This window comes from Arvicanthis niloticus, chromosome 21, assembly GCF_011762505.2.
Source record: "Arvicanthis niloticus isolate mArvNil1 chromosome 21, mArvNil1.pat.X, whole genome shotgun sequence".
In the NCBI taxonomy this organism is placed as follows: domain Eukaryota; kingdom Metazoa; phylum Chordata; class Mammalia; order Rodentia; family Muridae; genus Arvicanthis; species Arvicanthis niloticus.
The window spans coordinates 28,860,682-28,886,419 of NC_047678.1; the positions used below are offsets into that span (position 1 = coordinate 28,860,682).

General features: G+C 43.3%; 1 protein-coding gene across 1 annotated transcript in view; it reads left to right on the forward strand.

Annotated features, from left to right (window-relative positions):
• The first annotated feature begins 6,229 nt into the window (after positions 1-6,229).
• Positions 6,230-25,738, forward strand: part of Prkar2a (protein kinase cAMP-dependent type II regulatory subunit alpha) — a 58,649-nt gene continuing 39,140 nt past the window's right edge. The window contains exon 1 of the mRNA XM_034483660.1: positions 6,230-6,755. Coding sequence (XP_034339551.1) covers positions 6,500-6,755 — 256 coding nt within the window. The 5' untranslated portion in view covers positions 6,230-6,499. The remainder of the gene's footprint in view (positions 6,756-25,738) is intronic.

Below are 25,738 nucleotides of genomic sequence, written 5' to 3' on the forward strand. Positions count from 1 at the left end.
GTGTGTGTGTGTGTGTGTGTGTGTACAGGCATGGGCACTTGTGCACGAGTGCAGAGGCCAAAGGAGGAAGTTGGGTGTTCTGCCGGTTTACTCTCCACTTTGCTCCTCTGAGAGTCTCTTACCAACCTGGAGCTAGGCTGAGGGTTAGCCCGAGCAATCTTCTCTCTGCCCCTCATGTTACCGGGGTTACACATGCACACATATGTGATCATGCCCAGGTTTTTACATGGGTTCTGGAGATTTGAATTTAGATACTCATGCTTGTATAACAAATGCTACTACCTGCTGAGATACCTCTAGAGCCCTATCTTTAAGTAACTTAAAAAAAAAGAGAGAGACAAAAAGTGGGGACCCTTTGCCTGGGAAGGTTAATTCAACTTTAAGCCTACTTACCTCTCTCATGCTGGAGGATCTTTAGTATCTCAGTGACCAGAAGTTATACACTTATACACGTGCTTCCCTGAAGTTCACCCTCCCTTCTCTCCTCTCTCTCTCCCTCCCGTCTCTCTCCCCTCTCTCTCTCTCTCTCTCTCTCTCTCTCTCTCTCTTTCTCCCTCCCCCCACTCAAGATAGCATGAAGTTATTATGATGTGGGAGAGTACAGGCTTTAGATTTTAAGTGCAGACTTGACAGAGGAGAGAGACTTCAGAAAAGGAGAGGACAACACCCAGGACAGGAAGGAGTGCAGGTCTCTGAAAGCTGCCCAGGCCCTTCTTAATACTCCCCAGGAAATGAGAATGTCCGGAAACCTCAGCCCTAGACTGAAAGCTCCTGTTGGAGTATTTGCATTTCAGCCAAATGCCAGCCATTCTCATGGGGTAGGATCATTTTCCCTTGGAGATACTTCACATTTGAAAGTGGAGTGTTTTGCTTCCTTGATAGTCATGCTGGGGGGATTATTTCATCCCTTTGCACTTTGAGAGGACCTGGAGTCAAACAGGGAAGCCCCTGGAGGCGAGCTTGTCAAAGGAACCAAGCAGATGGCAAGTGACTCCCTCCCAGGCAGGGCTTGCTTTTATGATGTACTTTGAAATGCCACCTGTTCCTTATATATCTCTTCCTGACAGGAGTATGGGGTGGGGGTGGGGAATTTGGAACCTCCCCAGAGATTTCTCTGTCATAGTCAAATGGAAGCCAGGCAGTGATTGATCAGGGATAGTGACCTGGTCAGAATTTTTTAACAAGTTATATATAACTGGGCTAAGAGTGAGGGACAGGGGAGGTTGTTGTAACGGTGACAGTTGAGAAGTACAGTAGCACTACTTCTGATATAAGAGATGTATCTACCCTGTATTTTATTCACTATAGCCTTTTGAAGCTAGAAGCACAATCCAATCCCCTGAGACCCCAAACACAAGCACCTATACTTGTTTCTTTGGTCGAATCCATCCCATTATGTAACCCAGGCTGGCCTCAAACTTGCTCTGTAGCTCAACTGGCTCTTGGACTTGTGATCCTCATGCTTTGGCCTCCCAAGGGCTGGACTTACAGGCATGTCCCACTGTACAAAATTCTCCTACACCTTTTCTGTCTTCTTCATCTTCTCTCATTTCCACCTTTCCTGCCCTCTTTTCCTCTTTTGTTAGTTTTAGGTAGCACAGGCCTATAATTTCAGCTGTTTAGGAGGCTGAGGCAAAAGGACAAAAAGTTCAAGGGCAGCTACGATACACAGTGAATTCAAGGCCAGCCAGGGTAACTGTGAGACTATCTCAAAATAAAACTGAAGAGGTCTGGGGCTGTATATAGCTGACTAGTAGTGTTTGCTTAAGAGATACATGAGGCCCTAGATTCAAATTAATGCTAGTGATAAGACTACCTATTCTGCCAGTGAGCCGGCCTCACCTCTCCCCAGTTCTCCCACTTCTGTCTTCATTGAACTCAATATTTAATTATATTAACTTTTTAAACCTTCACTTTCACATGTAGAAAGCCCAGATATGATAAAGAGATGTATAAAGACCATCAGTAAACTGGTAACAGAGGGACCTGTGTTCAGGTGTGTCTAAGTGGCCTGAAGAAACTCTTGTGATGTTATCTTGAGGCTAACTTGACCTAGACTGTCAGAGACCTGCTTGTATTTTCTGGGTCAAGGCCCAAGTATCTGGCCTGTGAGTCAGGCCAAGAGTGTCAAGTAGAGTCCTGATTGTCACTGAAAAGTCCTAAGGGCCTGCTGCTCCCTGAGGGCTCCCTTTTCTGCTTTCTCCTGTGTGGTAAACACACAAAGGTTCTGGTCCTGAAGCTTGTTTCTTGAGCTTCCCAGTTCCATTCCTTGCCCTAAGGTATCTCAAAATCAGACAACAGGCCTGCTGCAGACACAACACTTTCTTGGGACACAATGTCCCAGGAAAGGGGTTGGCTCACAGGTACAGAAACAGGTGGCCTGGGAATTAACTGCTCCCTGGAGCAGGAATGTTTGTTAAAATAGATCACCTAGATCAAAGACTGCACCTCACAGGGGAGGCGTTATGTAGACCAAAGGACAGATGGGTGAGAGCAGAGAAAAGTTCCTCATCTCTCCTGCTAATCAGAGGCTCGTGTGTGTTTCTAAGATTAAAACAAACAAACAAACAAACAAACAACCATAGGTAGCAAGTGAGCCTCGAAAACTCAGGCAGTGAGGATTGCCATATAGCTGAGCCAGAGATGTGGCACAGAGAGTTGTCAAGCATGCCCAAGGCCCTCGGTTCAATCCTCAACATGGAATAAAGTGAGCATAGTAACATATGCCTGTATTCCTAACTCTCCAGAGGTGGGCACATGAGGATCAAGAGTTTAAGGTTGTCACATAGCCTCTTGGTCGGGTAAGTTGGTTGTTTCCGATGTATTCCCTTAGTAGATAAAGGGTATGAGGTAAACTGAGACTGCGGCCAAGGGCAAGACTTCAAGGAGTATATTAGCTTCTCTTTCCCTTGGGGAGGGAAATGGTTTTAAGTAATAAACCTCTTAAGAGTATAGGAAATTCACTATTTTACTGGAAACAACAATTAGTACCCTGCCTAAGTTTGCTTTCATCAAAACCCTTCCTGCTGTTGGGCTAAACAGCCTGTGTCCCACCCCTGGAAACTGCATGGCAACTGTAAAGGCCTCTGAGAACTAGCCTCATTGTTTTCACGTCTGTATCTGTGGCTGGTGGTGTGGTGGCCTGTGCATGGGGTTCATTACCTGAGAGTTGTGAGGACGACAACATGGGATGAGGGGCCTCATCCACTGGATGGCTTTTGCTTCTGAAAGTCTCTGCTCTGAGCTTTCCCACCCACCATTGTCACTTGCTGCTCTTAGCAGCTGTTTGTCAGTACTAGCTGAGGTGGGTTTGGTTCCCATGGTAACAGCCAGTAGTGAGGCTGGACAGGCTTGAATGCAGGCAGGATGGGATTCAGGATAAAGGTTGAAGATGCAGGGCTCAGATCCCTTATGATCTCTTTTGTTACAAGGCCTTTTAGTTAGCATAATGGGCAATCATGACAGCCCTTGCTACTGTAATTATTGAAGGATAGGGAAGAGAAGAGACCCTCTCTTTGGAGATCTGGTAGTGAGGGAGGTAGTCAGATTGGACCTACAAGCTAACATCACTGGGAGTCTGATATATGGAGGAAGGTAAGGAGCAGCTGTAGGGTGTCTAATTTCTGTTCGAGTCAGCCCTTTGAGGATGTTGTTGTAGCATTCAGTGTTAAACCCATTTAGGCTTGCTAAGTACATCCTCCATCACTGAGTTACAGCCTAGTCTCTCCTTACAACAATTGTTTTTAGATTTATTTATATGGACGAGTGTTTTGCCTTCATGCGTGAGTCTTTACTGTGTGCATCTACCGAGGTCTATATCCTCTGTGGATCCCCTGGAACTGGGGTTATGGAGAGTTGTGACAGTATGTGGGTGCTGAGAATCCAACCCAGATCTTCTATGAGAACAACAACTGTTCTTAACCACTGAGCCATCTCTCCAGTTCCAGCCTGCTCGCCTTTTCTCTCTCTCTCTCTCTCTCTCTCTCTCTCTCTCTCTCTCTCTCTCTCTCTTTCTTTCTTAATTTAAGATAGAGATCCCTCTGTGTTACCTAGGCTTGTCTCAAACTCCTGTGTAAAAGAGTGATTTTTTTCCTGCTTCACTCTCTTGAGTAATGGGGCCTGCAACTGATGTGTTGCTATGCTAGGCTAGGGTGCCCTCTATAATGTTGTCTGCTGGACAGATGGATTGTTAGGCTGTGCTGGATCTGTGAACAAGTCAGGAAAACCAAACTGTTTCTGGCAGAGGCCAGTAGGGTTTCAGTGTACCAGGAGACCCTGGTCACACCCAGCTCTGTCAACAACCTTTCTTTCCTCTATTTTGTAATTGAGGTCAGAGTCCTAATTCTTCATTTGCCTGTGCCCCATTTAAAACATGTAAGATCTGATAATGTGGGAAGACTGACTTGGAGTTGTGAATTTGCCTTTCCAAAAGCTTGGCTGTAGGATTACTTGCAGAAAGGCAATTCCCATGGTAATATGCTATAGTGGGAGTCACACCCAGGTTTTCTGGGTTTTAATGACAAGATCTGAATCCTGGAAAACTTGTAAGAAGTCAGCCTGGCCGGGCAGTGGTGGTGCACATCTTTAATCCCAGCGCTCAGGTGACAGATCTCTGAGTTCAAGGTCAACTAGCTCTAAAAAGTGAGTTCCAGGACAGCCAGGGCTACACAGAGAAATCCTGTCTTGAAAAACACTTCCTTGCCCCCCCCAACACCCCCCACCCCAAAGAGGCAGTCTGTTGAAGAGAAGGAAAGACCTATCTCCACTGCTTTTCTTTTTTGTTTTGATTTGAGATGGTCTCATATAACCTGGGCTACACTTGAACTATGTAGCAGCTTTGAAGAAAATGATACATATTATGAGACTGAAGGCAGGAAAGCAATTTCTGCTTCTTTTGTTGCAGTTGCTGAAATGTATCATTTGTTCATTCATTCATTCAGTCAGTGCCCAGTCAACATACTGGACACTGCTTCCCCACCTCAACATATATTCAGGAATGCATAGCTATTTGTAGTCTCAGGTCTACCTAGCCTAGGGCCTGGGTTGGCCTCTACACTGAGTACCTCAGCAAGTAAGGTATTCCCCTGTCACCATACACAGCTCAGTTCCCAGCAGCACTGAGTTTTTGAGTTTGTGCCAGGCCTGTATAGGCGGTGCTAGTAGGATCTTAATTAATACTGGTTAATTACCAGGTGGTGCTTAACAATCCCAATACCCTTCAGGTTCCCAAGTCTACAGCTCATGAGTTGCTGGCTGGTTCCGGCAGGGAGAGGGAGGACAGTATTCTCACCAGGTCTTTGGCCAGCACCTAGGCTGGATATTCCAGAAAGGTCTGTAACTTCTTTTGTTCTATTCAAGTTTGGTGACAGGAGGGAACAAGTTGGGTAACAGCCTCTCTAATTCACCTCAGCCCTCTTCCCAGAGGCAAAAGACAACACAAACACAGCCTGTGGTCTGCTCAACTTCATTAAGTAGTGAGGCCCAGGGCCCAGGGTTGAGAGTTGGGAGGAAGGAGGTGTGTAAGACCAGGATGGAAGTGTCCAAATGGAGGAACAAGCCCAAAGGTCTTATTCCGCTTTCTCACTGTCCACAATTAGTTAACTGAGCTCTTTCAGGGTCATTTCTCTGCCTGAGGCTCCCAAATGACTATCTCACTGAAACTTTTACTTCCTACAAGGCCTTTCCCCTTTGACATCTCTCGACCTCATATTAAGACTCCTTAGGACCTCAGGCAGTCTGGCGCACGAATGATTCTACCTGTCAGTCAAGGCGGTTCTGACTTGACTACGTCTTTGTTCCTGCTGTACAGGACTTTCCTCCAGATCTTCCTCTGGGCAAGCCCTGCTCAGTACTTTGGGGTTAGCATTAATGTCATTACGTTAGAGTGAGCCCCTCTGGTCTTCTACTAGAGCAGGGGTCAAGATGAGGTGGTCCTGTGTCACCCCAGTGTCCGTGGCACTCCGTTAAGAGGCTCTCAGCAAGCTCCGAAAGCATAAGTGAAAGGTCTTTGTGACCGGGCAAAACGCACTAACCAGCCTGCCTGGCAGCTGGGACACTCTTTCCTCATCTTCGGGGCCTCCCGCACCTTGACCATGGGTTGCTTGGAGAGCGAGAGCTTCAGCGGCGCACGCGCACTCTGGGCCAGCGCTCGGCCGGGGACGCGCACGCCCGCGGCCGCGTGCGTCACAACCCGGGTGCCTGCCGCGCCCGTCCAGCTCGCCTGCCCGGCGGTCCCCGCGGCGGCGGCGGCGGCGCGGCGGCGGCGGCGGCGGCTGCGGCCGGGTAACAACAGCAGCGGCGCCAGGCTGGCTTGCTAGCGGAACGGTCGCGCGGCCCGCACAACAAACTCAGACCCGGCCAGAACAAGGCGCGACGCTAGGAAGGCCGAGGCGGGCCGCGCGGGAGACCGCGGGCGCGGAGTGACAGGCCAGCGTGAGGGAGCGCGCAGGTTGCAGCCGCCGGCGGCACCGACCCGCCGGGCCCCTCGGCCGTCGCAGGCATGAGCCACATCCAGATCCCCGCGGGGCTCACGGAGCTGCTGCAGGGCTACACCGTGGAGGTGCTTCGGCAGCAGCCGCCCGACCTCATCGACTTCGCGGTGGAATACTTCACACGCCTGCGCGAGGCCCGCCGCCAAGAATCAGACACGTTCTTCGTCTCCCCGACGACCTTTCACACGCAGGAGTCCAGCGCGGTGCCTGTCATCGAGGAGGACGGGGAGAGTGACTCGGACTCGGACGATGCGGATCTGGAAGGTAGGCGGGCGGGGCGAGGCCGAGGTGCGATGTGGGCACCGAACGAAGGGTTCAGGGAGGGACCCGAGGGCCGACCAGGGGTGCCCTCGGCCGGGCGTCCGGCCTTGCCCTGGGCCGAGACCCGAGAGCTCTCCAGCCCGGCTGCTTGGGTTCCCCGGCGTGCGAGCATTCCAAATTGAGCTCCGCGGTTCTCTGAGCCCGAGCGTTCACAGAGAGTGATTTGTCAGATTCTGCCTTGAATGAAGCGTGCGCGTTCTTTGGTCCGCGTGGTGGCGCGGAGCTTGAGTCGGTCCCGCCAGAAGCTGCTTTGCCTCTCTGCCTTAGACCCTGCTTGCTTTCCAAAGGCAAGAGCACCAGCACCCACCCGGCAGCTCGTCCCGAATAAACAGGATGATAATTTCATTTGCAAAGAATTCAGTTTTGGAAAGGTCATTGCTGGAAACTAATTTTTTAGAGATGAGGTCGATCGCCTTGATTAAGCAGGAACTCAGTAGGTAGTTCAAACTGGCCTTGAACTTGTGGCGATCTATCTGCCTCTGCCTCAATGAAAACCTTATAAGCATATACATAAGAGGAAAGATGAGCTGAATCCCTCCCCCAATACTGTCACTCACATTCAACAGTTATCAATATTTTTTTACCCATTATTTCACCTATATATTTTTTCCTCCCTCCCTTTGCTTAAGTATTAAAAGGAAATTTCAGTTATGCCATTGTGTTCATGCTTGGTTAATTATACGTCTCTTCTTCTTTCTTCACTTCCTCCTTCATATAATCGCTTACAGTTTAGAAATTTAAAGTTTCAATATGTATAAAACAGTTGAATCAAATTGGTGAGCATAATTAATACCTCGATTAGTGTGTTGATCGAAGGGAAGTATACAAGTAACATACCCATTTGAATTAAGTAAGACTGTCAAGGAGCAATTTTATTTCCTTGGTTGCTTCCACTTATGCTTTATTGACTTAATAGTGTTAGCTTGCTTTACTTTTTAAATTTTAATTAATTCCTTTTTTTTTTTTTTTTTTTTTTTTTTGAAACAAGGTCTCACTGTGTAGCCTCCTGCATGGTGCTGGGATTAAAAATGGGCACGCATGCCAAATACCGGCAGGTTTATTTTTGGTTATGTGTTTGTATGTATGCCACATGTGTGTGCATGCTATATTCGGCAGCTCTCAGAGGTCAGAAGAGGATACAGATGGTTGTGAGCCACCATGTGGGTGCTGGGAATTAAAATAGGGGCCCCTGGAAGAGCAGCCAGTGAGTGGCTTTAAGCACCGAGCCATCTCACTAGCCCCTTTTATTTCATGTTCCAGCACTGAGCCTCACCCCTCCCTTCAGAGTATTAATGAGCACAGGACTTCTGCTTGGAATAATAAAACTCTGGAATTGGATGACAGTGATGGCTATCTTCTTTGTCAGCTTTGCTGTGTTGTTAGGTTGTTCACAGACTCCTAGCTCCTGCCTGTAGGTGTTCCTCTCACTTAGCTTTCTTTGGTTGTCAGTGTGCTTGGCCTTCTGCTTCTGGTTGGATTTTATACTTGCAACTGTTCCTTATTTGGATATGCTACATTGTATCAGCAGTTAGTGGTCATTTAGGGGTTTCTACTTTGTGAGTAGGGGGAATGTGCTGCTCTAGACGCTGGTACAGGGTTACTCTGTGGGTGTATGTTTTCATTATTCTCCAATATATACCCAGAAATACCAAGCCCTCCCGCCCCCTTTTTCCTTAGAGATAGGGTTTGAGAACTGAGCTCAGGCCTGAACTTCCTATTCTGCCTCAGCTTCCCCAGTGCAGAGATTGAAGGTGTGCATCACCACTCCAGGCCCCGGGCTCCTCGGCTTCCTTTTCTCTTTTTCTTTTTAAAGATTTATTTATTTATTTATTTATTTATTTGATGTATATGAGTACACTTGCTGGGAATTAAACTCAGGACCTCTGGAAGAGCAGTCAGTGCTCTTAACCACTGAGCCATCTCTCTAGCCCTCTTTCTTTCTTTTCTTTTCTTTTCTTTTCTTTTTTTTGACAGGGCTTCTCTGTGTAGGACTGGCTGGTCTGGAACTCACTCCTGAGTGCTTGGGTTGCAGGTGTGAGGGATCAGATCTGGTTTTCCTCTTTTGATATGGCTTCTGTTCTTTGGGAGCAGATTATTGAGGCTTCTTGTCTGTTGTCTCCATGACAGTAATAAGTAAGTGATTTGTCTTTTTGTTTCCAATCCAAGTGTCTGATGCTTAGTGTCTCCCATTGTGAAACAAACATTACTTGCTTGGTAATGTTTCAGAGTTGTTTTGTTTAGATCTTCAGATGATTCTGAGTTTGCTTAATTTCAGTGCACACCAGATTTTAAAAATGGCTTATAGACTGGGTGTGGTGATGTACACTTGTAATCCCAGCACTTGGGAGGCAGAAGCAAAGGGTTTCATAAATTTGAGGCCAATTAGGTCTACATAGCAAGTTCAGGCCATCTGGGGCTACGTGACAAGACCCTGTCCCAAAAGAGAAGGTGGAGATGAAATTTAATAAAATGATGGAACATTACTAGTCTTGTATACCTTTAAAATTTTTTTTTATTTTATTTATTTTATTTGTATTACAACACTGTAGTTATCTTCAGACATACCAGAAGAAGGCATCAGATCCCATTACAGATGGTTGTGATCCACCATGTGGTTGCTGGGAATTGAACTCAGGACCTCTGGAAGAACAGCTGGTGCTTTTAACCTCTGAGCCATCTCTCCAGCTCCTAAAAATTTTTTTATTATTTTAAAGTATGGTATGCACATGAGTGCTGGTTCCTCCAGAAGCCAGAGGCTGTGGGTCTCCCTGGATGGAGTTGCATTAACTTTTGAGTCCCCTGATGTGGGCGGGTGCTAGGGACTGAACTTGGATTCTTTATAAAAACAGCATATGCTCTTAACCACTGAGTACTTCTGCCGCTTGGTCTTAGCTATCTTTGTAAAGATCTCTGAGATATCATTATGTTGCCCAGGCTGGTTGAAAGCTTCTGAACTTAAATGATCTTCCTGCCTCAGCCTCTTAGCTGAGCCCCTGAGACAGACAGACAGACAGACAGACACACACACACACACACACACAGATGACAGAGGTCAATCTCTTGTCATCTTCAGGAGTTGGTTTTTCTTTTCTTTTCTTCTCTTTTCTTTTTTTCTTTTTGAGACAAGTCTTATTAGCCTAGAACTCACATAGGCTAGTCTGTGAGGCCAGCAAGCTCCAAAGATCCATCTGTCTTTGCCTTTTCAGTGCTACAATGACAAGTGCCTACCACCAGGCCTGGCTTTCCCATGTAGATTCTGGTGTAGAATGCCATTTCTTATGAGCACAGCTGAGCTCTCTGCTTCCCACTCTTTTTTTTTTTTTTTTTTTTTTTTTTTTAAAGAGACTCTCATGTAGTCCTCAAACTTACCAGATAGGTGAGGACCTTGAACTCTTGCCTTCACCTTCCAAAAGCCTAGAATATGGGTGTGCTCCACTGTTCCTGGGTTATGCAGTACTGGGCATCCAAACCTTGGGCCTCATTCATGTTAGACAAGCACTCTACCAACTGAGCTACATTTTTAGCCCTTTTTCTTTTTGCTAGATTTGATTTATTTTACATAAGTACATTGTTACTAACTTCAGACACACAGGAAGAGGTCATCAGATCCCATTACAGATGGTTGTGAGCTACCATGTTGTTGCTGGGAATTGAACTCAGGACCTCTGGAAGAGCAGTTAGTGCTCTTAACCTCTGAGCCATCTCTCCAGACCTCCTTAGCCCTTCTTAAGATATCTTGTGCACTTTTTCTTTCTCTCTCATGAGGTGTGCACACACTCTTTTTCTTAGTTTTTCTTTCAAAGAGAATTCTTTTTTTTTTTTAAAAAAGATTTATTTATGTCTATGAGTACACTGTAGCTGTCTTCAGACACACCAGAAGAGGGCACCGGATCCTATTACAGATGATTGTGAGGCACCATGTGGTTGCTGGGAAGTGAACTCAGTACCTCTGGAAGAATAAATAGTCAGTGTTCCTAACTGCTGAGCTGTCTCTCCAGCTTTGAAATTCTGAATTTTCTTGATGACTAGGGATATGTTCAATGTTCTGAGTCCTTGGATCCTATTTGAGCTTATGTTATAAAGATTACTCAGGTCAAGGGCTTGTCTCCAGGAAGACCAATCATATGATTAGAGAGAGCTGATAGTTTAAGGCAGCCTCACCACGGCCATTGCTACACTCTTTTTTTTTTTTTTTTTCTTTTTTTTTTTTTTTTTGTAAGCATCTATCTTTATTTTTAATACCTGCTGAACTATCTTATTGGCTCTCTGCATGTTTTTTTTTGTTTTTTTTTAAATGGGTAATGTTGTATCTAGTTGATATCAAATGGAGATATGGGGGAAAGTACTAGTTCTCTGAAAATATTTCCCTTTTCCATTAATGGAGCGCTTCAGTCAGCTCTTTTTATATTCCAGTAAATTATTTTGTTCAACCAAAAGATTCTTACATACCGTGTTCACTTGTCATTTATCATCATAAAAGCAAGGACAATTTTGTGACTTTTTTTGGTACATAGCTAGTACATGTAGGGCAATTTATCCCTGAATTGGGATAAATTATTATAAAAATGAGTCCTAGTTTTCTTTTCCAGTTAAAGCTTTTTACATAAACTTGTTTAAAATTAAAAAAGAAAGTACTTTTTTTTTAAACTTTAAGTTTCTTGTTTAAGCTATCTCCTCCCACAGTAAAAGTGTGCAGACAGTATGATAGTCTTCATTTGATACAAAACAAGGACAAACAAAGCAAACAAAAAACACCGGAGCTTAATGTTCCATACGCTGCTTTTCTGGCCCACGTGCAGGCCAAACCAGAACTGTGGCCCTGTTGCCTAGGTGATAGTCATGGCCCCCAGGGTTAAGGAAGACGGAATGGTTACTATTTGTCCAAGGAAAGGGTTTGGTCCTGTTGTGGAGATGGATATTGGGGATGAACTTTTGTCTTCAGACCCTCCGTGGTGGTGAGACTTCAGGAAAATGTTGACACACTCACTTCCACCCTCCTAGGCACCTTGAGATAGGTGAGGACTTTGGCAAGCTCAGGCCCCCTCTCCTGGCTGAAGACACCATTACTGGCAACTCCACGGTGAGCATGAGCCAGACCAGCCTAACCGGCCCAGAAATGAGAAACCCGGGATGCAGATACTGCCACTGCCATCTTGAGCCTAGGTCTTTGTGTTTGTTTTTGTTTTGAGATGGTCTTGTGTACTTCTAAAAACCATCCCAGTTACGAACTTGCTGAGAAACCAAGGATGACCATTAAGAATATAGTGGTTTATAGACTAGGGACTAGCTTGTTCACCTAAACTTATGGATTCCATGTTTGGCATTCCTTCTCACCAAAGTATCCGAAAAACTTAAGCATCCTGAAGCACTTGTTTTTAAAATTTTTTTTTTTTAGCAGCACAAAGCCCTGGTTATTACCCTCTTCCTTTCTCTGAGTGTGCTTGCATGGGAAAGAATCAGTAAGAGATTTGTTAAGGAGGCAGGGAGTGGGTTGGGAGGAGCAGTGACTCTTACTTTTAAATTGCATGATAACAATCTCAGAATCTTAATTTTAACGGTGGGATTAGAAAAGAGTTCAATTTTTTTGATTTTTTTTTTTTTTCTTAGCACTCAGGAGGCAGAGGCAGAGGCAGAGGCAGAGGCAGAGGCAGATTGATCTCTGTGAGTTGGAGGCCAGACTGGTCTACATAGTGAGTTCCAGGAAAGCCAGCATTACACAATAGACTCAGTCTCAAAAAATAAAAATAAAAAACCAAAAATCAAAAAGAAAAAACCGAAAAAAAAACAAAAAAACCAACTCCTCCCCTGCTACCCCCTTAGGCCAGCAGAGTTCCAGGCTAGCCAGGGCTACTATATAGTGAGACCTTGTTACCAAATATATATTTATATTTTTCTTAAGTTCTTAAGATATACTTCACTAGGATAACTGGTTAAGAGTTCTTTTAAAATTTTGTTTTATGTGTATGTTTTACCTGCAGGTGTGTCTCTGTACATGTTATGTGCATGGCTGTGTAGTGACACAGCTTCTAGATCCCCTGGAACTGAAGTTACAGTGCACTGGCAATGAGAGAGCTCCCTAAGGGTGCTAGGAGTCAAGCCCCAGCCCTCTAGATAAGCAGTGTCTCTAACTGCTTCTCTCCAGCCCCCAAAGAGTTTTTCTTTATGCTTTAAGGATTGCTTTAATTTTTAAAATTTGTTTATGTCTTTTTGGTCTTTCTTTCTTTCTTTCCTTCTTTCCTTCTTTCTTTCTTTTCTTTTTTTTTTTTTTTTTTGGTTTTTCAAGATAGGATTTCTCTGTGTAGCCCTGGTTGTCCTGAAACTCACTCTATAGACCAGGCTGGCTTTGAACTTACAGAACTCCACCTTCCTCTGCTTCCCAAGGGCTAGGATTAAATGTGTACACCACCACTTACAGAGTTATTAATATCTTTTATGTAGATGTGTCAGAGTATCTATATGTGCACATGTTGTATGTAGACACTCATATGTTTATGTATGTGCATTTGGAGCCCAGAAGTCAGCCTTGGTGGGGTTCCTTAGGAGCTCTTTACCTTATGTTTTGAGATAGTTTCTTACTGAGCCCTGGGGCTCCCTGACTTGCTGAGAGAGGAACCTGAAACATGGGCGACCGCACATGACTGTGTGTGGGTGGTGAGGATAAAGCACAGGGGTTTGAGCGGCAGTGTTTTACTGAGTGATTTCCCCAGGTCCACCTTGTTTTCTGGGTTTTGTTTGTTTGCTTTGTTTTGTTTGAGACAGATTTTCTGTGTAGCTCTGGCTGTGTACCACCACCCAGCTCCTTTCTGCTGTGTTGTTTTGTTATGTTTCGTTTTTGAGATTAGTTTTAAAATTATGTAGCCCTAGCTGGTCTGGAACTGGCTATGGAGACTAGTCAAGTTTCAAGCTCCTCCTGCCTCTACCTCTTATGTACTGGGATTATAGATACTCTATATCAAAAAGCCAAGGAGTATTTTTCTATTTAATGTTTAAAAATTGTATAATATGTTTAAATGGATCTGAAGTCAAATCTATAGAACAAGATATATTCACAGAAGACTGGCTATACCTTAAAGCTTTCACGTATTTCTTCCCGTTCTAATTGATAGCCGTGGTTTTCAGTTTTGGGAGCTTAAAAAAGAAAAAAGTCAGACCTGATGCTGCTTCCCTTTTAATATCATCAGGTGGCTCTCCAAGAGTTTGAAGTCAGTCGGGTAGACACAGGGAGTTCCAGGACAGCCAGGGCTGCATAGAAAGACCTGCTTCAAAAATCCAAAACAACAGCTAAGCAATTAATTCATGGTTTAAAGGGGGAACCTGGAAAAAAGATAAACTCAAGTATCAGTGTGTTTTCGAGGTTCCTAGACAATTGTGGTTGTCATGGGCAGAGAGAGTTAAGAACTCCTGACAGGAAACTTGCTGTGGGGGTCTTAATGACTTATCATTCCCCTTAAGAAGCAAAAAAGATGATATATAATAGTTTTGGTTTTTATAAATGCCAGACAGTATACTACAGAGCTGTTCTCTAAACAGCCTTATGTGAAGAATAGCCTTTATACAGTATGCATTTAACAAGTTCCCAGGTTATACTTCACCCACTGGAACGAGAGAATGCCAGTGTGTGATACAAGTTATGAGAGCCTTTTTAAAGCTATTATTGAGCAAGTTAAATGAAGTCATTCTACGTATTTATACCATTCTAAAGTTAATGAGTACTGAGTGACACATCGTGAATTCATGTATGCCTAGGGACCTGCATCTAATTGAATGATTCAGATTTACTAATTAGCTTGATGTGTCACTTCCTCTGAATTACTAGTATATGATGTGTCTCAAACTTTAATTACAAAACATGTGAAATTTTATTTTCACTTATTTTAATTTGAGATGGCATATCACTGTGTAGCTGTGGCTGGTAGAGAACTTACTCTGTAGACCAGGCTGTCCTCAAACAAGAGATCACCAGCCTCTTCCTCCTGGGTGCTAGGATGAAAGGTATGTGCTACCACACCTGGCATAAAATTTTATTTTCTTAAGATTTATTTTTATAAGCTGGGCAATGGTGGCGCACACCTTTAATCCCAGCACCAGGGAGGCAGAGGCAGGAGGATTTCTGAGTTTGAGGCCAGCCAGGAACCTTGTCTTGAAAATACAAAAAAAGAAATTAAGAAAATATTTTATTTTTATTTTATGTATATGTGTTTTGCTTGCATGTATATATATGTACCACATGTTTTCATGCATGCAAACATTTGGAGGCTAGAAGAAGCCATGAGAGTCCTGAAATTGAATTTACAGAAGGTTGTGAACCTCTATGAGGATGTTGGGAATTGAACATAGGGCCTTCTGTAAGAGCAACAAGTGCTTTTTGACTGCTGAGTTCTCTCTTCAGTCACATGAGAATTTATTCTTTTTTTTTTTTTTAATTTCACCACACCCATAAAAATTTATTCCCTCCCCCTGCACATAAACTTTGTTTTTTTGTTTGTTTGTTTTTTTGAGACGGGGTTTCTCTGTGTAGCCCTGGCTGTCCTGGAACTGGCTCTGTAAACCAGGCTGGCCTTGAACTCAGAAATCCACCTGCCTCTGCCTCCAAAGTGCTGGGATTAAAGGCGTGTATAACCACTGCTCAGCTGAAAATTTATTCTTTTTTTTTTTTTCCCCGAGACAGGGTTTCTCTGTGTAGCCCTACCTGTCCTGGAACTCACTCTGTAGACCAGGCTCAGAAATCCGCCTGCCTCTGCCTCCCAAGTACTGGGATTAAAGGCATGCGCCACCACTGCCCGGCGAAAATTTATTCTTAAGAAAATGAAAATGGTTTAATTTTTCTAATGAGGTTAGAATGTGGGCAAGAAGGTCAAGCCAGTCAATGTATGTGCTTAAAAATGTTTGTAAAGACAGTTTGACTCTGCAACTCAGGCTACCCTTAGCCCTCCTTAGTGTTGGGATTATAGGCCACCAAGTCTGGCTTAGAAAATAAAACATTTAATAGGTCCATATTTTCCCCCTTCCCTTCTCTCTCTTGCTCCACCCCACTCGCTCCACCCTCCTCTCATTCTGGTCCATTAGGATGGTGGTGAACCACCATGTGGATGGTAGGATTTGAACTCATGATCTCCAGAAGAGCAGTTAGTGCTTTTAACCGCTGAGCCATCTCACTAGCCCATCCATATATGTTTATTCCCTGATAACTGATTTGTGTTAATTAATTCACTGAATATTGACTTACCTAAAAGAAAGACTCAGCCGCTTTGTATCCTGGCTCTGGCTCTCAGCATCAAGCTGCAGGCTTTTGTTCTCCTATTGTTTTGTTTTTGTGTTGGGAATTGAATTAAGCATGTACCATTCACTCAACTACACTCCCAACTGTATGTTCTGTTTTTGTTTTCTGAGACAAGCCCTGGCAGGCTTAGCCTGGAACTTGTTATGGAAACAGGCTGGCTTTGAACTTGTAAGGGGTTTGCTTGTTGTGCCTTTAAGCTCTATGATCATAGGCCTGTGCTATAATTTCCAGCTCTATTTTTTCTCCTTTCCTCCTTTCTTCCTTTCTTTTCTTTTCTTTTCTTTCGATTCTGTTTCAGATAGCCCAGGCCGGCCTTGAACTACTTCCTGATCCTCTTGCCTCCACTTTTTTAACCTCTGGTATTCCAGGCACATTTGTAGTACAGATACACGAAGACACAACACCTGTACATATAAAATGGATAAATATCAAAGCAAAAGAAAAAAAAAGAAGAAGAAGAAGAAGTAGGGTTGAGATCAGCGAAATACCAATAGCTAGAGGGAGTGGAAGTGGCTAATACGGGGGCTTCTCTGTGAAGAGTTGGTCTTTACCACACAGCAGAAAAAGATTATTTGGAGTCTGCTAAGTTTTGTTTCTAGATTTGGAGGTTTTTGGTTTTGTCTTTTTTCACTTCTGACTCAATTTATAGCTCATGGTACATCTTGCTTCTGCTGGAACAGTCAGGTTCTGTATTTAGATCCTGAAAAGTGTCCTGCCTTCACCCTGACCCACTGTTAACAGGCCATGCATGTAGGAGGCAATGAGAAGTGGTAGGAGACTTTGATAGCACTGCCCCAGATGAAGACCCAGAAGAATCGGGAGCTGCAAAGCTGATGACTTCTATTCTAGACTTGTTGAGTGCAGGGCCAGCTCTCAGGGCTAGAATCCCAGCTGACATTCAGCCAGCAGCGGGAATGTGAGTCTGAAGAGGACACAGTCAGGAGTGAAGCTTATCTTTCTATGTTTTTTTTTTCCTTCTCTATATTTGCCTTCCCTTTGCCTGAAAGTTGCCTTCTTCCTATTTTTCTCTTACTTAACAGAAAACTGCTTTTTTTCTTTTAAATAAATCAACCTGTTCAAAGGCTCTTTTTCTGCCAAGCAGCCACCCTATAAGGCAGGTGCTATTACTGTCCTGTTTTTATAATGAGGGACTGAGACTCAGAGGGTAAATAACTTGTTCAAAGTCTGTTTCTGCAACTGCACAGTTTGGCACCTGACCTGACTAGGCCATGAGGGGATAAAGAAAAGACAGGGACCAGCAAGCTGGGGTTGGTGTGCTGTCAGACTCTGGATGTACAGCACAGTGGGGAGGAGTTAGCTGGTCTCTGCAGCTGAGCAGTCTCAGGCTGCAAACATCAGCTGTACACACTTGGACCAGAGGAAGGCTTTGCCATTTCCAAGCCTGCATAGGTAGGAAAGGTTTTGCCAATTTCCCATGGTTTTGAGGCCTTGTCCATGTCCACACTACACATTCATCTGAGGCTTCCTCTACTCCCCAAGGTCTGTAAGTAATTGAGGTGGCTTTGGGATTTGAACCCAAGCTGAGGGCTCAGATTTCATAATCAAAACCACTTTGGAGAGAGCAAATACTGTATGAGTTAAGTGTTCACAGTGATCTTTTCTAAACAAGAGATTTTAATTTTCAAATGTATTTTTCAGTTCTATGAGTTGAACCCAGGGCCTTGCAGATACTAGGCAAGTAAGTACCGAAGGCCCTTTGGGTTTGCTTTTTAAAAAAAAAACAAACAAACTGAAACAAAACAAAACAAAAACCAAGGGATATGATGACAAAGGTTTTCTCTTTCAGGACAGTGTCTGAAAAAGGGAACTTCAAACAATTACTAATACATTCTATTTTTTCTGGTCTTGTTAGAACTATTGCGATAAGCACATTGCTGGTCTTTCTTCTGGTGTTGTACTCCCTTGGTGATCCTATAACTGAGTTTTCTCTCTGTGCTAAACATTTATGACCTTTCACTCCCTTGTGGAAGATTTCCATTTGCTCATCAGTGCTTTTTGTAGTTTTCAACCCAAGCTGGAGTGCAAGCTTTTCTGTTCCCTGCTTGATGTCTTCCAGGGAAGCACTGTGATTGGCTTGGCTGGGGTCGAGTTCTTACTCTGCAGTGTTACCTTACTGTGGCAGTGTGTAATCTCAGCAAGGTGTTGCGCTGTCCTCTAGCTGAGTTCAGAGAGGTGGCTTGTGCAGCACAGCCCAGTACTCCAGTTTAAAGGAGAAGAGGGCTATGCTGACTTGCTCAGACAGGCTGTCTTAGTTGAACAGACCTTACTCTGCTTAGGCTGGCACACTAGAGAGCAAGAGCCTTCCTATCTGTAGGCGCTTCTAATCCTGCAAGAGCAGCAGAAGTTGGGGACATTTTAATTTGCTTTGGATCTATAATTAGAATAATAGAATGATAGAATTTATTTTTATTTAAAAATATAAAACGAAGACAGGCATGGTGGCTTACACCTTTAATCCCAGCAATCGGGCCAGAGGCAGGTGTATCTCTGTGAGTTTTAGGCCAGTCTTGTCTACACAGAGAGTTCTAGGACAGCCAGAGCTACATAGAGAAACCCTGTCTCAAAAACAAACAAAAACCAGTGAAAGCATCTTTTACTCACCTGATGTAATTATTGTCTAGGAGGCTTACTGCCTCCTTCTGCTAATCTAGGCCTAGTCCTGGAAGCTTCTAGCCTCTGTTCAGCTAATCTAGGCCAAGAATGTTTTCAGTCTCTGAGACTCACTGCAGAATAAGTTCATCTTTTCTAGTTCTTTCTGAGCTCTGGCTTACTTATTCAACTCAGCTGTTCTGGCTCAAACTCCTCTCCAAGATGACTGATTCAATCTGGCTTCTTTCTAGGCCCTTGATTGAATCGCTCTGCTTGGCCTCAAACTAATGCTAACAATCTGTTCTAATCTTCTGGCTCCTTCTCATTTCTGGCTTGTTCTGTGTTCACCTGTTCAGCTTGTTCTCTCTTTGCAACCTCTAAAACTCTTCTGGTAAAACTGCCTCCTTCCTTTCTTCTGTCTGCACTGTCCTTTAAGTAACTTCCCTTTTCTTTCTCTTCTCATGAGAGTTGGGCATATCCTATTCTGTAAAGTCTTTCTCTGATTCATCTCTTTGTTTACCATTCAATTAGACATCACTTTCAAAGTGGGTGCTTCCTTCTATAAACTAACTTTACCTTCATTCTAACTTAACTTCAGATTAAAGGTATGTTCTAAAGGTGTGTCTGTATTCCAGCCAGAGGGATTAAATCTGAGGGTTTACAGTGTGATCAAATATCCCTCAACAAAAACCCAGAACACACATACACATATGAGCAACTCTTTCTCAGTTGTTAGATTTAGATGAGTGAGATAAATCCTGTCTTAAAGGGAGTTTCAGTCTCCTCTGCTTCATAGTATGGTGAAAAAAGAGTTGTGGGGAGTCTGTGTGATGATGCCTTTAAAATGTTTGGCAGGCCAGGTGTGATGGTGCATGCACCTTTAATTCCAGAGGGAGGGAGGCAGAGGCAGGTGGATCTCTATGAGTACTAGGCTAGCCTGGTCTACAGAGTGAGTTCCAGGACAGCCAGGGCTACACAGAGAAACCCTGACTTGAAAAACCAAAAAACAAAACAAAACAAAAAAACAAAAAACCAAACCAAAACAAAACAAAAAAACAAAACAAAACAAAACAGGAAAAGGCTGGCATAATATTTGCTCATGGTAAGACTCACAAGATGGCTTGGTTAGTGAGGCATACTGCCATATCTGAAGACCTGACTCGAGTTTAGTCCCAAGAACCCACATGGTGCAAGGAGAGAACTCAATCCTGAAAATTCTTTTTACTCCAGACATGTATACACATACAATAAACAAATAAATGCTAAGGGCTGGAGAGATGGCTCAGAGTTCTTGCTGTTCTTCCAGAGGACTCAAATTTGTTTTCTAGCACCCACATTGGTGGTTCGAAACCATCTGTAACTCCACCTCCAGATCTTCTTTTGCTTCTGCATATACCAGCACACAGGTAGCATTCATTCAACACACACAAAATAAATAAAATAAACCTTTAACAGTATTTGAGTGAGCTATATAGGTATATATTTAGCTATATTTGAGCTCTGAGAATTTCTTATTTAAATTTTTTAAATTACATTTGTTCATTTAGTGTGAGGAGGCATCCCAGGGCTTATATAAGGTTAGAGGCTAACCCATGAGATTCAGTTCTCTTCTATCAGGATCAAACTCAGGTTGTCAGGCCTGGTGGCAACTGCTTGTATCCCCCGAGCTATCTGACATGGCTCTTAGTTTTCATATTGAGATAGTGTCTGGTTAAGTTACCCAGGCTGACCTTGAATTTTGTTGGTAGCCTAAATAGGCTTTGAACGTCTAATCCTCAGAGTCCAGACTGCACACAACTGCAGTCTTACAGCAATTCCAGTTTCCTAGGCTTCAATTCTTATCTTTAGTTTTTTTTTATTTAAGTGTATGGAGTGTTTTGTCCAGTTCGCCCACTTGGGTAGCATAAGATTAGACAAGTTTTTGCTTTTTATAGTAGACAGCTGTGTTTACATGTTCTGAGTTTAAATATTCATGCCTATTTCAGAACTAAAATTTTTTGGGAAAGAGGATTTCTGTATTATAAGCACATTATAAACAGAAATACTATGAATAGTATCCCCATATAGTAGAGTGGCAGCTGCAGATGGGGCTGTGAGAGAACGGCGCTGTAAACCAGGCGGCAGGGAGGCTTTGTTTGCAGTGGTGGTGGTGTTTCTCAGTTCTGGAGATGAGTGTATACGAGGCAGGCTTTCTACACGGAGGAGCATCCTCAGCTTTGCAGAGTCTTTTAACTGGTGGGTCATACTGTGTTGTTGGTTGTTTTCTGATATAAGGTCTAGCCATGAAGCTAAGGTGGTCTGGAACTCATAACCCCTTGTCACAGCCTTCTGAGTGCTAGGATTAGACACTTGCTGCTCTTGTCACACAACTACATTGTTCAAAAACATGCTTTTATGTGTTTGTTTCATCTGCATGTATGTCTGTGCATCGTGTACATTCCCAAGTGCCCGAGGAGGCCACAAGAAGGAAACTGGAGTCACTGGCAGCTATGAGCTGCCATGTGGGTACTGGGAATCAGACTTGGGCCTTCTGGAAGGAAGAGCAGCCAGTGCTCTTATCTGCTGAGATCTCTCCAGCTCAGAACTACATTAAAAAAAAAGTTTAAGTATAATATAATATCAAATAGAATACTAAAAACTGTTTCGCTGGGCGGTGGTGGCGCACACCTTTAATCCCAGCACTTGGGAGGCAGAGGCAGGTAGATTTCTGAGTTCCTAAGTTCGAGGCCAGCCTGGTCTACAGAGTGAGTTCCAGGACAGCCAGGGCTACACAGAGAAACCCTGTCTCGAAAAACAAAACCAACCAACCAAACAAACAAACAAAAAACTGTTTCTGCCCTTAGCTGCCTATAATGCCTGTAATGGCAGATGAATAAAAAAAATGGAAAACTGTTCTCTTAAGGTCTCTGCACCTTAACTGCTAAGTCTTTTATTGTATTATAGGTTGTCCTTGCTTATTGCCATCACAGTTAGATTGCGAACTCCATGAGAACAGGTGGCTTTGTTCTCTGCTCAAATTCAACTGCCTGACTGATGTAGGGGCTCAATAAATACTGAACAAATAAAAAGTCCTATTTCCCCCCCTGCTATTAGATCAACTTCGCTTTGTTATTATTTATTTAGTGTTTTGAGACAGGGTCTCACTGTGTAACTCTGGGAGTCCAAGTTGGTCTCAGACTCACAGAGAACCTCCAGACTCTGCCTCCTGAATCCTGGAATTAAAGTCATGAATGACTACACCCAGCAAAATCAGCTTCTCTTTAAAGCTAGTCCTCTGTATCCATGGGTTCAGCTAACTTCTGGTTGAATATATTGAGTCATGTCCTACCCCAAAGATGAATATTTTGGTGCATATTTGTGATAGTATGATTTAAAGTGAATTTATCTAATAAATATCTACAAAAGATCTGTAGTAACAGTGGCATTTGGGGGTATGGGGGTGTCGATGTCCTTGCCATCAAGCCTGGTGACCTTAGTTTGATCCTCAGAACCTAGATAAAGGTGAAAGGAGAGAGCCAATGCCAAGGGGTTGACCTTTGACCTTCAGACACACACTGTGGAGTTTGCTTTTGTTTTCTGTCCCCTCACATCCAATCATGGACACACACACACACATTCATATTCTCTCTTTCTCTCTTTCTCTCTCTCTCTCTCTCTCTCTCTCTCTCTCTCTCTCTCTCCCTCTCTCTCTCTCCCTCTTTCTCTCTCTCAGAAAATTCTATAGCATGCCAGGCTTTGAGGCTACATGGGCAAACAAAGATAGACCTAATTTTACTCTTCGGGTTAGTGATGGGAAGGGAGACCACAATCAAGCAAATAAATGACTTAGATCACTTTAGCATTATGCTGTGGTGTCACTTCTCTGAAGAGAAGGTACTTGGTTTTTTTGTTGTTTTTTTTTGTTTGTTTGTTTGTTTTTTGTATTTTTTTTTCAGAGCCTATGACAGGAATATGACCTTATTTGGAAAATCACTTAAAGCTTTCTTTTCAATGACTTAAAGAGAAAAGTCTTAGTTTTAAAGACTCCAGGAGGTGTTAACCTAATGTGGTGGTTTGAATAAGAATGGCCCCCCCAGGCTCATATATTTGAATGCTTAGTCTTCAGAGAGTGGTGCTATTTGAGAAGGACTAGGAGGTGTGGCCAGGTTAGTGTGTCTCACTGGGTTTGCACTTTGAGGTTTCAAAAGCCCAAGCTAGACCAAGTTCTCTTTCTTGCAGCCTACAGATCAGATGTAGGCAACTGGATATTCTTGTTAGCATGTCACAGGGCAGATATGAGAGGTATAAAGTGAGCTTTTGTTTAAAATTGTGAGCATTATTGAAATCTTTCAGGACAAGAGTGATAAAGTGAGAAGAGGGCCTCTGACTGACAGGCATGATACCTAGAACACCCAGCACCACACTCAGGACTGGCAGAGGAGAATGAACCTGCAAACAGGGGAGAAATCCAGGCATGTGGTGTGACTGAATGAAACATGGAAATAGCATTCAAACTTTATTTTTCCTAGCAACCATTAAGGAACTTGCACCTGAGATTTAATTTTTTTCTGACAAATCTATTGTTTCATTATCTCAAAACTGAGATTAAGTTGCTATAATTTTATTGTCTCCTAGTAACAAGAAAAGCATCCAGTACTTTTATAAAAATAGCACTACCAAGGTGAAGTTTCATTTCTGTTTTCCTACTGCTCCTGTTGTCAACCTGCTAGAGACACTCTGTCTAATGCTGGAGAGAATCGCCCAGTAAACTAAAGCCGCTTCTGCTTCTCGCTGCTGAGCTGTTAACGTGAAGACAGGGCCCAAGGAAGACCTGAGCTGTATTTCATCAGTAAGATTATACTGCCTAAGATGCAAATGTTAGAAAGTTATAGTATTTTACAGTAGAGACAAACATATTCTTCAGGGGATAGAGTTAAACAATTTCAGAGTAAGGGATATTGAAGAGAGGAAAGAGTTGAGTGGTTTGCACTGGCTGAAAATGACATCCTTCTTATGGGGAAAGCCTATAATCAGCTTTATCAATAGAGGGGCATTCTTCAAATGTGCTCTGGTAGATTTTTGTTTGTTTGTTTGTTTGTTTTAATTTATTTTTTAATAGAGCCATCTCTGGCTCCTATCAGACACACCAGAAGAGGGCATCAGATCCCATTACAGATGGTCATGAGCCACCATGTGGTTGCTGGGAATTGAACTCAGGACCTCTGGAAGAGCAGTCAGTGCTCTTAACCGCTGAACCATCTCTCCAGCCCTAGATTTTTGGTTTGTTTTTAAAGATTTATTTTTATTTTATCTTTATGAGTATTTTGCCTGCATCACTAGTGTGTGGTGCCTCTGGAGGCCAGGAGAGGGTATTAAAACATCTGAAATTGGAGTTACAGACAGTTGTGAGATGCCAGATGCTGGGAATCATACCCAGGTTCTCTGGAAGAGAAGCAAGAACCCTGAGCCATCTCTCTAGGCGCTGTGCTGGGGTAGGGCAGATTTCTAAGCAGTTAGTCGGGCAGGTTTTGATTACAGAGTACAGAGTTATCTCTCGTCCTCAGACAGTTAATGTCAGATGACAAGAGTTAAATCCACATATAGCTAGTTTTCATAAAAATTTAAATATGAAAATGTTAGGTACTTTTGTAGTTCACATTCAGTGAATATACAAACATTAGGAGCTGCTTGTAACTGGGCAATGGTGGCACACACCCTTAATCCTAGAACTTGGGGGCCAGAGGCAGGTGGATCTTGTAGCTGGGCAATGGTGGCACACACCTTTTTAATCCTAGTACTTGGGGGCCAGAGACAGGTGGATCTTGCTTGGTGACTTCAAGGCCAGGATGGTCTACAGAGTTAGTTCTAGGACAGCCAGGGCTACACAGAAAAACTCTGTCTTGAAAAAATAAAAATAAAAAATAGAAAAGAAGAAAGAAAGAGAAGAGCAGAGGAGAAGAGACGAGAAGAGAGGAGGTGGTTACAATATACTACCAGTGTTTGGGAGGGGAGGCAGGAAAACCAGGAGTTCAAGGCCAGCTTTGTTTACATGAGACCCTGTTTCAAAAAACAGTGACAAAAATTAACTAATGACAGCTCTGGATTTATCTGTGACTTTTTCAGTAGAGGCTCAAGTACTTTTTCACTTGTTTTTATGAAGGAGGAAGACTAAAAGGTGATTAAAATTAAAGATTTACATAAATATTTACAACTGACATATGCTTTTTGTATATCAAGTCAACACAGAACATTCTAAAACTGCCAATTCTCCTGTTGAAAGTTTGAATTTGTTTTGTTTTGCAAATGAAGTGTACTGTAGAGCAATAAGAGAATGTAAGGAACTTTGGCTTTGAACTCATTTGCATCAGTCTCCTCATCTGGGAAACAGAGATAATACTGCCTGCCTGAGAGGTGGCTTTCCAGTAGGATTCAATATGTTATTAATGTCCAGTCTTGGACATCAGAGTTCATGGACTAGCAAATTTCCTGTGGACAAGCCTCTTCTGACAAGGACAAGAAGTATGCTGCCTTGGGCCGCCTGCCTCTTCCTGGAGCCCAGCTCCACACATCTCCCTTCTTTAGCTCACATCAGCTCTTTTGTCATCTGATAGTTGAGGGCATTAGAATATGATAGTTTTGATTGTCAACTTGGCAACATAGAAACACCTAGTCTAAATGAGGGATTTTCTAGATTGTACTGGCCAGTGGAGGACTCTGGAATGCTTTCATTGATGTAAGAAGACCCAACCTAAAAGCCAGCTGCAATATTTCCTGGGTTTGGATCTTGGACTGTATAAAAAGAAGAAGAAAGTGAGCTGAATACAAGCATGCATGGTTTCCTTCTCATCAATCTTGACTGGATGTGACTGGCTGCCTCAAGTTCCTGCCTTGACTTCTCCACAACAGCAGACTGTAGCCAAATGACCCATTCTTTGGTAAAGTTGCTTTTGTCATAGCAACAGAAAAGAAACAACTACAGTATAGGACCACATGTTTGTTATTTCTGACAAGCAGGGAAATGTACCTGGCACTAAAAGTTTTGTTTTGAGACAGATCT